Source organism: Pseudophryne corroboree, chromosome 6, assembly GCF_028390025.1.
Source record: "Pseudophryne corroboree isolate aPseCor3 chromosome 6, aPseCor3.hap2, whole genome shotgun sequence".
Classification (NCBI taxonomy): domain Eukaryota; kingdom Metazoa; phylum Chordata; class Amphibia; order Anura; family Myobatrachidae; genus Pseudophryne; species Pseudophryne corroboree.
In genome coordinates, this window is record NC_086449.1 from 728,420,119 (window position 1) to 728,434,030 (window position 13,912).

Here is a 13,912-nt window from a genome sequence, read left to right on the forward strand (position 1 = left end):
GCCTCCATCCAGAAGTGTTTCAACTCCTAGTGGAAAAGTGGGGCCTTCCAGACGTAGATCTGATGGCGTCTCGACACAATCACAAGGTTCCGGTCTTCGGAGCAAGGACGAGGGATCCTCAAGCAGCATTCGTGGATGCGTTGGCGGTGCCGTGGAGGTTTCGACTGCCGTACGTGTTCCCTTCGGTGTCACTCCTGCCCAGGGTAATTTGGAAGTTGAAGCAAGAAAGAGGAATTCTGCTTCTCATAGCTCCAGCGTGGCCCAGACGGCACTGGTTCTCAGACCTGCAGGGCCTATCGTCAGAGCGTCCAATTCTACTTCCACAACGCCCAGACCTCCTCGTTCAGGGCCCCTGTGTCTACCAGGACCTGGCCCTGCTGTCTTTGATGGCGTGGCTCTTGAAGCTTCCGTCTTGAGGGCTAAAGGGTTTTCTGAGGCGGTCATTCAAACTATGTTGCGGGCCCGGAAACCGGCTTCTGCTCGGATTTGCCATAGTGTCTGGCATTCTTACTTTGTTTGGTACGCATCTAACAATTATGACGCTTCCAAGTTTAGTACAGCCAAGTTGTTGGCCTTTCTTCAGCAGGGCCTGGACTTAGGCCTGCGTCTGGCCTCCCTCAAGGTTCATATATCTGCCTTGTCGGTGTGGTTTCAGAGAAAGATTGCGACCTTACCTGATGTGCATACCTTCACTCAGGGTGTGTTGCATATCCAACCTCCCTATGTCCCTCCTGTGGCTCCTTGGGACTTGTCAGTGGTTTTGCAGGCGTTACAAGAGTCTCCGTTTGAACCTCTTGGTTCAGCCGATCTCAAGTGGCTTTCCCTTAAGGTGGTATTTCTGCTGGCTATTGCTTCAGCTAGAATAGTGTCTGATTTGGGTGCCTTGTCTTGTAGTTTCCCATATCTGCTATTTCACCGTGTCCGGGCGGTTCTTAGGACTCGTCCCGGTTATTTGCCTAAGGTGGTTTCTTTGTTCCACCTTAATCAGGAGATTGTGGTACCGGCCTTTGTCTCTCCTGATCTGTCTCCCAAAGAGTGGTCTCTGGATGTGGTACGGGCTCTCTGTATCTATGTGAAGAGAACTGCTTCTGTTAGGAAATCTGATTCTCTCTTTATTCTGTTTGGGTTTCACAAACGGGGCTGGCCTGCTCAAGCAGACTTTGGCCAGATGGATTAGAATGGTGATTGCACATGCTTATGTGAAGGCTGGTCTGTCAGCTCCTGCTCACATTACGGCCCATTCTACTCGGTCCGTGGGACCTTCTTGGGCGGCCCGCCATGGTGCGGCCCTTGAACAGTTGTGCAAGGCGGCTACGTGGTCCTCAGTGAACACGTTCATAAGGTTCTATGCCTTCGATACTGCCGCTTCCCAGGATGCTTCCTTTGGACGCCGGGTTCTTGTGCCCGCTACAGTGCGTCCCCTCCCATAAGGAACTGCTTTAGGACATCCCCAATATCTATCCTTGTGGAGCCCAGTGTACCCCGCAGCAGAAAACGAGTTTTATGGTAAGAACTTACCTTTGTTAAAACTCTTTCTGCAAGGTACACTGGGCTCCACAAGGCGGGATCCGGTCTGAAGATCGACAATGTTTAGGTCGACCACTATAGCACTATAGGTCGACATGGATGGAAGGTCAACAGGGTTTCTAGGTCGACATGTGCTAGGTTGACAGGTCTAAAGGTCGACATGAGTTTTTCACTTGTTTTTCTTTTTTTGAATTTTTTCATACTTAACGATCCACGTGGACTACGATTGGATCGGTAAAGTGTGCCGAGCGAAGCTGTAGCGGAGCGAAGGCATCCTGCCCGAAGCATGGCGAGCGAAGCGGTGCACTAATTTGGGATCCCGGTCACTCTACGAAGAAAACGACACCAAAAAAAAAAAATCCTCATGTCGACCTTTAGACCTGTCGACCTAGCACATGTCGACCTAGAAACCCTGTCAACCTTCCATCCATGTCGACCTAGTGACTGTCGACCTATAGTGGTCGACCTAAACATTGTCGACCTAGACACTGTCGATTTGATGAACCACAGCCCCACAAGGCGCCCACCCTGCCGCACTTAGCTTCTTTGGGTTGGTATGGCATTAGCCGCTGACACTTCTCCTGTCGGGAGAGTGTGGTGTTTGTGGCAACTTGCAGTTGTCTCTTTTACTTGCTACTGCATTGGGCAGGTTAACAAAACTGAGCTCCTGAGCACGGAGGCGGAGTGATTTAGGAGGCGGCGCTATGCATCTTGGGAAGAAGGTCAAAGCTTTTGAGCCTGTTGGTGCTTCGGATCAAGATCCTACTCTACACCCCAATGGCTATCCTTGTGGAGCCCAGTGTACCTCGCAGAAAGAGTTTTAACAAAGGTAAGTTCTTACCATAAAACTCGTTTTCCCTGACATAGGCACGACTCGGACTGTGATGTAATGGGAAACACCCCCCACGCCTTCCTGTGAGAGGATTCTGTTCTGTGCATACGCACAAACTCCCATTTCACCTATGGGGGGTAATTCTGAGTTGATTGCAGCAGCAAGTTTGTTAGCAATTGGGCAAAACCATGTGCACTGCAGAGGGGGAGGGGGGGCAGATATAACATTTGCAGAGAGAGTTAGATCTGGGTGGGTTATTTTGTTTCTGTGCAGGGTAAATACTAGCTGCTTTATTTTTACACTGCAATTTAGATTTCAGTTTGAATACACCCCACCCAAATCTAAATCTCTCTGCGCATGTTATATCTGCCCCCTCTGCAGTGCACATGGTTTTGCCCAACTGCTAACATAATTGCTGCTGCATTCAACTCAGAATTAGGCCCATGGAGAGAAACATCTTAGATCTGTCCCATTCAGAATGGCGCAGATGCTCAGTTTGCAGAAGCTCACTAGGAGTTTGATATTGAGTTGCACACAGTAGCACCTGTTGGTGGTCGCCTGACTGCAGCTTTATGCAAATGCCCCTACAAACCCCTTCCCTAGTGTACATCTGCACATCTGCCTGTGCAAGGACCGAGATGCCCTCTGTTAGCATCTGTGCACACTCTAATAACGATTGGTGTGTCCTTATATGCCACCACTGTCAAAACATGCATCAGCCCTATGGCAGGTACAGATCCTCCATCTGACTGCAGCCTCCTGTGGTTGTGCGTCTGAATGCAGCTGCTTGCATTGGCATACCTGTCACACTCCCATAACACTGTTCTTATATGAATGGTCGACCATGTTAAGGTCGAAAGTCATTAGGTCGACATGGCCAAATAGTCAACACATGAAAATGGTTGGCGTGGGACAGGTTGACACATGAAAAGGTCGACATGGATTTCTGAACTGTTTTTGGTGTAATTTTTTTCCGTAACATGGCCAGGAACCCCAATTAGTGCACCGCGTCCCCTTGCATGGCTCATTTCGCTCACCATGCTGCGGGCAAGGTGCCTCGCTCCACTACCGCTGCGCTCGGCACAGGTTACGATTCCCAATCGTAGTCCACGCGGATGGTAAAGTATGTAAAATTAAAAGTCTATTTCCCCCCAAAAAAACACCATGTCGGCATTTTCATGTGTTGACCTGTCCTGTGTCGACAATTTCATGTGTCGACCATTTGTCCATATTGACCATGTCCCAATAATGGTCGACCTAGTGACTGTCGACGTGCCAAATGGATACCCCATAATTCACCCAATGAGCAGACTATTTTTGCGTGCACTACTAGCCACCGCCCGGGAACGCCATCACTTTTCCATGACATATCTGATACCGTCTGACCTGATCGCAACAGCGCCTTTGTGTATACACTTTGTATAATGCATGCATCGTACTAGTTCCAAAAGATTGCTCAACTAGGTGAACCTCTGCATTGGGTGCGCACTATATGTGACCTGGGTGCAACTTGGATTCAGGGCCTAGGTATGACCTGGGTGCGACTTGGAATCAGGCCCTATATGTGGACCTGGGTATGACTCTGAATCAGGCCCTAGGTGTGACCAAGGTGCGACTCGGAAATTAGGCCCTGGGTGCGACTCTGAATCAGCCCCTAGATGTGACCTGGGTGCGACTTGAAATGAGGTCCTAGGTGTGACTTGGGTGCAATTCGGAATCAGGCCACATATATGACCTGGGTGCAACTCGAAATCAGCCCTTAGATGTGACCAGGGTGCGACTTGGAATCAGCCCTTAGATTATACTGGCCTACTCCACCCGGAAAAACAGGAAAATCTCCCGGATCTGAAGGTCCCCTCTGCCCGGCCGCCCACTTAGTGAGTAAAGTGGGCAGTCCAGGCAAGTGATGACGCGATTCTTGCTGAATTGCGTCATCATAGCCTTGCCCAATGCAGTATAATGGCGGTAATATCAGCATTGCAGAGCAGGGGGCATGGCTACAACGTGGTGATTGCTGTAACCACGCCCCATTCCACATCTGCACTGCCCGTTCAAACATCATAGCCACGCCCCCTTGCTGAGCCGGCCTGGCTGCTTTCTCCTGGAGAGAGCAGCCAGGATGTCAGTAAGTATGCCTTAGATGTGACATGGATGGGTGTGACTTGGAATCGGGCCCTAGATGTGACCTGGGTGCGACTCGGAATCAATATGGTTTTTGCACCAATAGGCTTTTGAAAGTCTGTACTACTTTCTAATACCCCTTTCACATTTCATATTGCCGTGTCGAAACGGGTCAGTGTGCGATGTGAAAGCACTTTGGCCGAATTAGCGGGTCGCCTGACCCGGTAATTCAACCCGGTAAAAAAGAAGGGTTATTACCGGGTTGAATACCGGGTCAGGCGCAGTGTGAATGGGAGCCGTTTCGATGCGACACGGCTCCCATTCACAGCATAGGGAGAGGCGGCGCAGGAGATGAGCTTATCTCCCAGGGCCGCCTCCACCCCCGCCCCTGCTGCTGCTGCGCCCCCCCCCGCTGCTATGGGTTCCGACCCGGTATATTGCCAGGTCGGAAAGCCACCAAAGCAGAGCAAATGCCGGTTCACACCAGGTAAGGACAAGTTTCTCTTACCGGGTGGGATCCGGCATTTGCGATCTGAAAGCAGCATAAGTGACTGACTCGGAACAAAAGACTGCATTTCCTTTGGGTATGTGACGTATACAGGGAGAGCTTTGTAATTACTATTGGGCTAATTTTAACATTTTATGTTGCATTGTGTTTTGGACACAAGACTCCCAAAGATACCAGACTTGCTTTTAGCAGAGGATATAACATATACTGACGCTTGTACAAATACTCTAATTGATACATTTGTTTTTTGTGTGGAGACAGGAAGCCTGTGTCTAGCATAAATATCATTACATTATTGAAATGAAGTCAGTTGATTTACTTTATTTTTTATTATTTCCTGATTTTGTGCAGTTTGCTTGGCATCACAGTCCTTTTCCTTCTCTTCTTATCTCAGGGCTGCAGCTACAGAGAAGGCCTCACACCAGTCCTTAGCTTGCTTACAGAATGTTCCAGGGCACATAGAAATATCCGCAAGTACATCAAAGCGGAGGTAAGAACTTCACCATATTACAGGTGAAACTCAGAAAATTAGAATATCGTGTAAAAGTTCATTTATTTCAGTAATTCAACTTAACAGGTGAAACTAATATATTATATAGACTCTTTACATGCAAAGTGAGATATTTCAAGCCTTTATTTGTTATAATTTTGATGATTGTGGTTTACAATTTAAGATAACCGCAAATCCAAAATCTCAGAAAATTAGAATATTACATAAAATCACTAAAAAAAGGATTTTAAATACAGAAATGTCGGCCCTCTGGAAAGTATAATCATGCATATGTACTCAGTACTTGGTTTGGGCCCCTTTTGCATGAATTACTGCCTCAATGCGGCGTGGAATGGATTCTATCAGCCTGTGGCACTGCTGAGGTGTTATGGAAGACCAGGATGCTTCAATAGCGGCCTTCAGCTCTTTTGCATTGTTCGGTCTCATGTCTCTCATCTTTCTCTTGGCAATGCCCCATAGAATCTGCTAATCCAGCACAGTAATCCCACAGTCTTGAACCAGGTTTTGGTACTTTTGGCAGTGTGGGTTGGTGCCAAGTCCTGCTGGAAAATGAAGTCAGCATCTTCATAAAGCTTGTCTGTTGTAGAAAAGATGACACCAAATGGGAGTTGGAGCATCCTAGTGCTAGAAGCAGTGTCCCAACACAACCGTCAAATCCATGTATTTTTCATCCCATCCATCTGGGGCGCACTTTGCGGGTTGCTGCTGGCAGGGTGTGTAAATGGTGGACATAGACAGAGTGATAGGAAAAGGTAATGCAGTAAGAATGATGGGCAGTAGAGATTATATGACATGAACAGTAAAATTCAGCAAACATCGGCAGGCTCGGAGGCAGATGGAGGCCAGAAACTGGATGGAAGTATCTCCGGCAGTGCTGCTAAGCCAGCAGCAGGGTCCCGGTGAGATAGGGGGCCCCTGGAGCAGTGGACACTGATGTACTATAGCTGAGGAGGTGACGCACTGGTCGGTAGCAAGATGGAGTGTGCAGGAAGGCCCCCCAAGATGGCTAGGTGGCAGATCAGCTGCGCTGGTGGCCTCAGCTCTCGGCGGCAACAGCATCGTGGAGCAGGGGCAGAGAGATCCTGGGATAGCCACAAGTTGCCAGGCGGTGAATTTCGTTAACTCCCGGCAGCTGGCACAAGCTGGAGTCCTCATGTGGAGGTGGCAAGATGGCGGCAGAGAGAAGGTCCCAGTTCCATTGGAGAGACTAGCAGTGTACAGCCCATCGACTGGCAGATTGGCGCTAGTCCTGACATTGGCACCGCTTACAGCCCTGACGATCCTCTACTTCGGCTAGGCCCCATCAGCAGCAGTGAATGAAGGCCATAGGTATGGGAGACCCCTGCATGTCAGCGATGGGGGTACACCCAAGTAGGCTGATAGAGATCAGGTGTCATCTGTCCTAGAAATAGGCACATTAAGTAAATGGAGTAAATTCCCACACACAGGCTTGTGTGTATTTATTATAGTGTGAGTGTGTTTAGTTGTCTCTCGTACATGTTAGCCATTCTCCTGCTTTGCTTATTAATGGATTATATGAGAAGTAGACTGTTACCTGTGAGAAGGTAATGATCAGCAGATTCCCGTTGCCTGTAGCTTTAGCTAGGATAAGATTAGGCTGTGGATACATGAGCAATATGTGAATTTCCCTATCTATTAGCATAGCTGTATTTGCCATCATTATTGGATACATATGATATCCCGGCAGACAGGATGCCGGCTGTCACTATACCGACATCGGCATCCCGCCTGCTGGAATCCCGGCAGCGAGTTGCCAGTGTGGACCAACCAACCGAGTGGGAATTCCAAGCGCTTGCCGGGATTCCGCTGGTCGGCATTTCACCGGCTGTTGGGATTCTGGCGTCGGTCTCCTGCTCGCCGGGATCCCGACAGCCGGTATATTGACTGCATCCGTTATTTGATAACCATGTCAATCAGTTGCACTTACCATCATCGGGTAAATGAAAGCTTTCATTTTAAAGCATCTATTAAGAGTCAACGTTTTGATGCCAAGCTGGGATCATTTTAAAATTGAACAACCTAGTACTAATGGATTCCTTACATGAACTAAGAAATGACTTACCAATGCCTATGTGTTAATCCAGGATCAGTAATGTGGGGCGCTCATAAAGACAATGTATTTCAAATCATATACCAGTGAGAGTGTCACAATATACTACAACACATCTAAATGTGTCATATGTACCCTTTGCTGATAGGTTCATATACTTTCAGTGGATTATGTCACATGAATAACACAGACATGAGCATTTTAAAGGGAGGAAAGGATTATAGAACAGATACCTAAAGAATGGGCAAGCTAAACTGTAAAACAATGATGATTACATTCTTAAAACAAACAAAATTTAAAAACAAAACAAAAAACAAAAGTTTTTCAAATAGCCCTATTGATGCTGATGACCTCTAGTGGAGACTTGCTTTAATTCTGCAGTACAGATAAAACTTAGGAGACCTCCAAGGGGGCTAAAATGATACCTTGCTCAGTATTGGATGAGCTGCCATCCAATCAGGGGCTGTATAATAAAGTCTGTGGTAATGGGTTTGTGTAAGCCCCTTAAATATTCAGTATAAATATTCAGTATATTTCAGTTACTGTAGATGACCATTGATTTGCTATTCCAATACTATTCCGCTTGTCCTTCACCTTTGTTGGCTTTACTTGAAGGTTCTTCCGCCTCTGAGAGATGTATCCAGCCGCCCAGAAGTGGGCACAACTGTAAGGAACAAATTGGTGCGACTGATGACCCACGTGGATTTAGGGGTGAAGCAGATTGCAGCTGAATTTCTGTTTGTTCTTTGCAAGGAGCGAGGTAATTGTCATATAGAGACTGGCTTATATAATATTTGAGAAAAACAAAAGGGCTCCATCTATGGCCGACTTTGTGGGGTCCAAGCCCTGGATTAATGCTTAGTTAGGGACCTCCAGTAATAGAGCAGCCGTGAAGTGGCCTGGAGGCTTATCATATCTTTTGCAAAACATATGTAACGAAGAGCTCTACATTTTCTATTATTACATAGTATATAGTTCTTCTTACTAACAGCCAGCAGAGTGCGTGGGAAAAATCCATTTTGTTTTTCTTGTCTAGAGTAACCCCCTCCCGCAGCACCTGAGGATTGTTACCAGCTTGATTAGAGCAGTTTGCCACCATTTATTATATAATATTTGCTAGTCTAAGGAAATGTTTGCTAAAAAAAAAAAGTCTTATATGTGTATTTCAGGTCCATATTTGTAAGCAGAAACCTTTTTATGCTGGCAAAAAGAAAACACTTAAGAGGAGATGTATCAAACCTCCTAAAGAGTACACAGTGGGAGAAGTTGCCCACAGCAACAAATCAGTGCCTAGCTGGCATTTATCAAGTTCATTCTTTAAATTGATAGGTAAAAGGTGATTGGTTGCTATGGACAACTTGTCAACGTATCCACTCTTTGGACATCATATCTCTTTTTTAGTTTGATGGCAAGTAGTTTTTGCTTGTTATGTGATTCACATGGAACTGATTTCTTGGCAATATGCTGGCAGATAATTCTGCTGATAATCCGGTTCCGTTCTTCAGGCGTCTGTAATCAGTGCTGCAGGGAGTCATCACTGGGCCCCAGTGTGGGATCAGTGCCGCAGGAAGTCATCACTGGGCCCCAGTATGTAGTCAGTACTGCAGGGGGTTCTCACTGGGCTCCAGTGTGTGATCAGTGCTGCAGGGAGTCATCACCGGGCCCCAGTATGTAGTCAGTGCTGCAGGGGGTTCTCACTGGGCCCAAGTGTGTAGTCAGTGCTGCAAGGAGTCCTCACTGGGCCCCAGTGTATGATCAGTGCCGCAGGGAGTCCTCACTGGGCCCCAGTATGTAGTCAGTTCTGCAGGGAGTCCTCACTGGGCTCCAGTGTGTAATCAGTGCTGCAAGGAGTCATCACTGGGCCCCAGTATGTAGTCAGTTCTGCAGGGAGTCCTCACTGGGCTCCAGTGTGTGATCAGTGCTGCAGAGAGTCATCACTGGGCCCCAGTATGTAGTCAGTACTGCAGGGAGTCCTCACTGGGCTCCAGTGTGTGATCAGTGCTGCAGAGAGTCATCACTGGGCCCCAGTATGTAGTCAGTGCTGCAGGGGGTTCTCACTGGGCCCCAGTATGTAGTCAGTGCTGCAGGGGGTTCTCACTGGGCCCAAGTGTGTAGTCCGTGCTGCAGGGAGTCCTCACTGGGCCCTGGTCACCTTCCAGCCCTGTTGTTATCTTAGCAAAAATGAATTATCATAAATGCTACACAGCGAGTTCTTAATCTTTGCAGCTTCCCTAAAATAGTGAAGTACATATAATACCGAAAGTAAAATGATAAAAATAAATGTCTGTCTATTGATAAAAGTACTAGTGTCCTTTTCATTTCTTCATCAAAATTGTTTATTAATTTGATTTCTTTATGTGAAAAAGTTTTGATCTATTTGCCAAGGTCCCAAAAAAACTGCTTATCAATAATAAAATGTTGCTGGCACTCACCATAACCATCGTTTTTCCCGACAGTGGATAACTTGCTGAAGTATACGGGTTACGGAAACGCAGCCGGTCTTCTTGCTGCCAGAGGTCTCCTGGCTGGTGGGAGAGGGGACCACTGGTATTCTGATGATGAGGATACGGACACTGAAGAGTATATCAAGGCAAAACCAAAGTAAGAAAACATGTTGTAGCTACAACACGATTGTATTGGTAGCAACAGTACAGTGACATAGCCTTGATGGCACAGATTTCCCACCTCAAGGCAACCTTTGCACAGGTCCCACTTCTTTCTGCCCTATAAGATTTCCTCATCTCCGCCATCATTTCAGCTGGCCAATATATTGCACATAGGGGGTCATTCCGAGTTGCTCGCTAGATGTTTTTGGCAGACGTGCAAACGCTATGCCGCCTCCCACTGGGAGTGTATGTTAGCTTAGCAGAAGTGCGAACGAAAGGATCGCACAGCGGCTACAAAATTTTGTGCAGTTTCAGAGTAGCTTCAGACCTACTCAGCGCTTGCGATCACTTCATACTATTCAGTTCCTATTTTGACGTCACGAACACGCCTTGCGTTCACCCAGCCACGCCTGCGTTTTTCCTGGCACGCCTGCTTTTTTTCGAACACTCCCTGAAAATGGCCAGTTAACACCCAGAAATGCCCACTTCATGTCATTCACTCTGCGGCCACCAGTGCGACTGAAAAACTTCGCTAGACCTTGTGTGAAACTACATCGGTCGTTGTGAAAGTACGTTGTGCGTGCGCATAGCACCGCATGCGCAGAAGTGCCGGGTTTTTTTTTTTTTTCATCAGCGCAGCGAACATTTTCAGCTAGCGATCAACTCGGAATGACCACCATAGTTTTTGGCTTTGTTGGGAGAACTGAAGAACCGTCCTGGCTGAAGGAGCCAAGCAATATGTGCAGTTTGCAGGTGGTAACAGGCTGGAGGACCATGTCTAAGGCATACTGCTCATCAGGATATGGACACTAAGGGGGACATGTACTAAGCAGTGATAAAAGTGGAGAAGTGAGCAAGTCAGCTGCTTCGTACAATTGTATAGTATGCAAATTATAAATGTTACTTCAATGCGGATTGGTGGCCATGGGCACTTCTCCACTGGCTCACTTCCCCACTTTTATCACCGCTTAGTACATGTCCCCCCATAGTGATTAACAGTCAGTGTGTGTTTATGGGAGGTAACATTGGAGGGCTTGTCAAATGCGGGCATGTCATGACGCTGTGTCTGAGTCTGTATATGAAGCACAATGGAACTTGTCATGAAAAAAGCTATGGCTGCTGCATCATAGCACTTCGTATACAGATTCAGGCTCAGACACACACATATATGCAAGTGTCACATATCAAACTTTTCCATGCAGTCTTGTGAAGCGGTTTTGTCACATCGCATGCGTTTTAGATGCACATTTTCGTGAAAACGATGCAACACCATTTGGCACGGCTCACTGCTGCTTGGTGCATTGATGCTAGGTGTATGAGAACAAATCCTTTTATCACAGTCGCTTAGGTGACACTCTACCTACTCTCTTTGGGGTATATTTAGTAAGGTGTGAGTTTTTTAAAAGTTGAGATGTTACCCATAGCAACCAATCAGATTCTAGCTATTATCTTCTAGAAGCTGCTAGATATATGTTAAGTGGACTCTGATTGGTTGCTGTGGGCAACATCCCCACTACTACAAAACTCACACCTCTAGTAAATATACCCCTCTGTGTCTGTTCTATTCCATTCACCATTATCCTAGTTAGGATTGTTGTTCTCATTCTAGAACATGGTCCTTCTCTTCTCCCTTTCATTCTTTGCTCCTGGCCTGTCCTTTGGTGCTTTGTTAGTATTCTACGCCCTGGTCATCAGCCATGTTACCTGGCACAGGGGCGGGTATATGTTACCTGGCACAGGGGCGGGTATAGCTCACAAAAGAGAGAACATTTGTTTTGCACTCCCCTACACCTCTATATAAATGGCCACTGTGGGATGTGCTATTGAGCACTACTAGACCTGCTGGTTTCAGTGTTGCCGCGCGCAATAAATTGTCACAACCACAGAATTAATTGTACACCTATATACTGTATTTTTATTTAAATGACTTAGTGAGCATTCTTTAATAACCTGGTGCACTGGGAAATATAGCCTGGCAGTACCATCGTTTAGCAGTGTAATGTAGTTGGTATTTCCTGGTTGGGGTAGGTTACAGCACTGTATTATACATGTATAGTTTTCCTCCGCTTGTTGTTCTGTTGCATTGCCATGATCACTGTGTGTGTGTGTGTGTATGTGTGTGTGTGTGTGTGTAGGGGGGGAATGCAGTCAATTGCTTAGACACGTGTCCAGTGGAGGGCAATTTGGGAATATTAATATATAATATGCATTCCTGTTTTTTCAGCATTAACCTCATAACTGGTCACGTGGAGGAACCAATGCCGAATCCTATGGATGAAATGACAGAGGAGCAGAAGGAGTATGAGGCGATGAAACTCGTCAACATGTTTGATAAACTTTCCAGGTACTGATGTAACAGCGGCTCCATGTTCTGCAATAACAGGTTCCCTGGTGCTGGGCAAGTCTTTGTACTGTGTTCTCCCCTTCCCAGTTACTAGCCGTATAACAACAGCACCTCCATTTTCGATGAAGTCTTTGCTCACTTTTGTTTACTTCTGCAGTTGTTAAATAAAGCTAGAGTTTTCAGTGTACAAAGCCTACATGTAGCGGACTGTGAGTGAGGTGATAGCCTCTCCCCGCAGCGTGCCAAACCTGAAACTGCAGCACTGATGGGAGTTAGTACTGTACATATGGGTTGGGTACGGGATGCAGCAGTCAGAATACCGATCCCAACTGCTTGAAATGCCGACTGGGGCAGTGGAGGTAAGTATCCCTAATCCTAACCCTCTCCCCCTAATCTTTCTTTCCTGCACCCTAACCCTCCACCCGCTGCCTAACCCTAACTTCCCCGGTTTACTTCGGGATTTCGGTGTCTGCATTCTGAGTGCCAAGATCCCAACTACATCCCAGTACATCTGAGTACAGTATATGTCATTACAGTACAGATGCGTCCTCCTACAGCTTTGCTACAGTCGCACCAAACAGCTTCTCATGGCACGCCAGGTCCCGTTAGACTCTTTTAGCTTCAGTCATCTATTTTTGTCTTTTTTTTTTTTTTTATTGTTGTTGCCGAAAAGGCATCTTAGTCACAACGCAATTCAACTATGACACACTAGAAGTCTGTGCTGATTAATTTGAAATGACACTAGTATATCTGTGTGCGACTGAGTGCCTAATTCATGGATGTAAGGAATTGCACAGCGGCAAGGAAGCGGCTGTGCAATTCAGTGTGATCTAAAATTTGAAAGCAGCAGAATGGAATCTGTAAGAGATAGACGCCTCCTACATGCAGTTGCAAGATCCGAGTGCTGCGCCTGAGTACGCATCCCCGAATCACCATCACGACCATCAGTTGCAATTCGCAATTTTTTAAGGCACCGGTCAGCCTGCGTAAGCGGAAGATAACTCAGGCCGACCATCGGATCCAAACGTATAGGTCCAGTAAGTCTGTGTACCCTGGATCAGTCATGGAGCAACATGCTACCGGTTTCTAAAACTGCCAGGTGCCGCCACCACTCTGCACCGCAGCAGCATGTCAATCATACGGCCAATCATGGGGCTGCGAGCGATATCACAAGACCCGTTCCGCCCATGCGCAGAACGGGCCTTGCATCTGGTCAGACCCACCCCATCGTTATTGTGCTTACACCATCGGGGTTACATATAAATCTGAATTAGGCCCGAAGTCTCTGAATCTGAATAGGAAGTGCTATGATGCAGCAGCTGCGTCTTTCTTCAATGCTGCGTTCTGTTGTGCGTCATATACAGACTCTGTTGCACACATATACAAGTGTCA

General features: G+C 46.9%; 1 protein-coding gene across 1 annotated transcript in view; it reads left to right on the forward strand.

Annotated features, from left to right (window-relative positions):
* RIC8B (RIC8 guanine nucleotide exchange factor B) overlaps window positions 1-13,912 on the forward strand; it is a 151,730-nt gene that overhangs the window by 130,964 nt on the left and 6,854 nt on the right. The window contains exons 6-9 of the mRNA XM_063928440.1: window positions 5,383-5,478; window positions 8,186-8,330; window positions 10,027-10,171; window positions 12,401-12,520. Of these exons, the coding sequence (XP_063784510.1) occupies window positions 5,383-5,478; window positions 8,186-8,330; window positions 10,027-10,171; window positions 12,401-12,520 (506 nt within the window). The remainder of the gene's footprint in view (window positions 1-5,382; window positions 5,479-8,185; window positions 8,331-10,026; window positions 10,172-12,400; window positions 12,521-13,912) is intronic.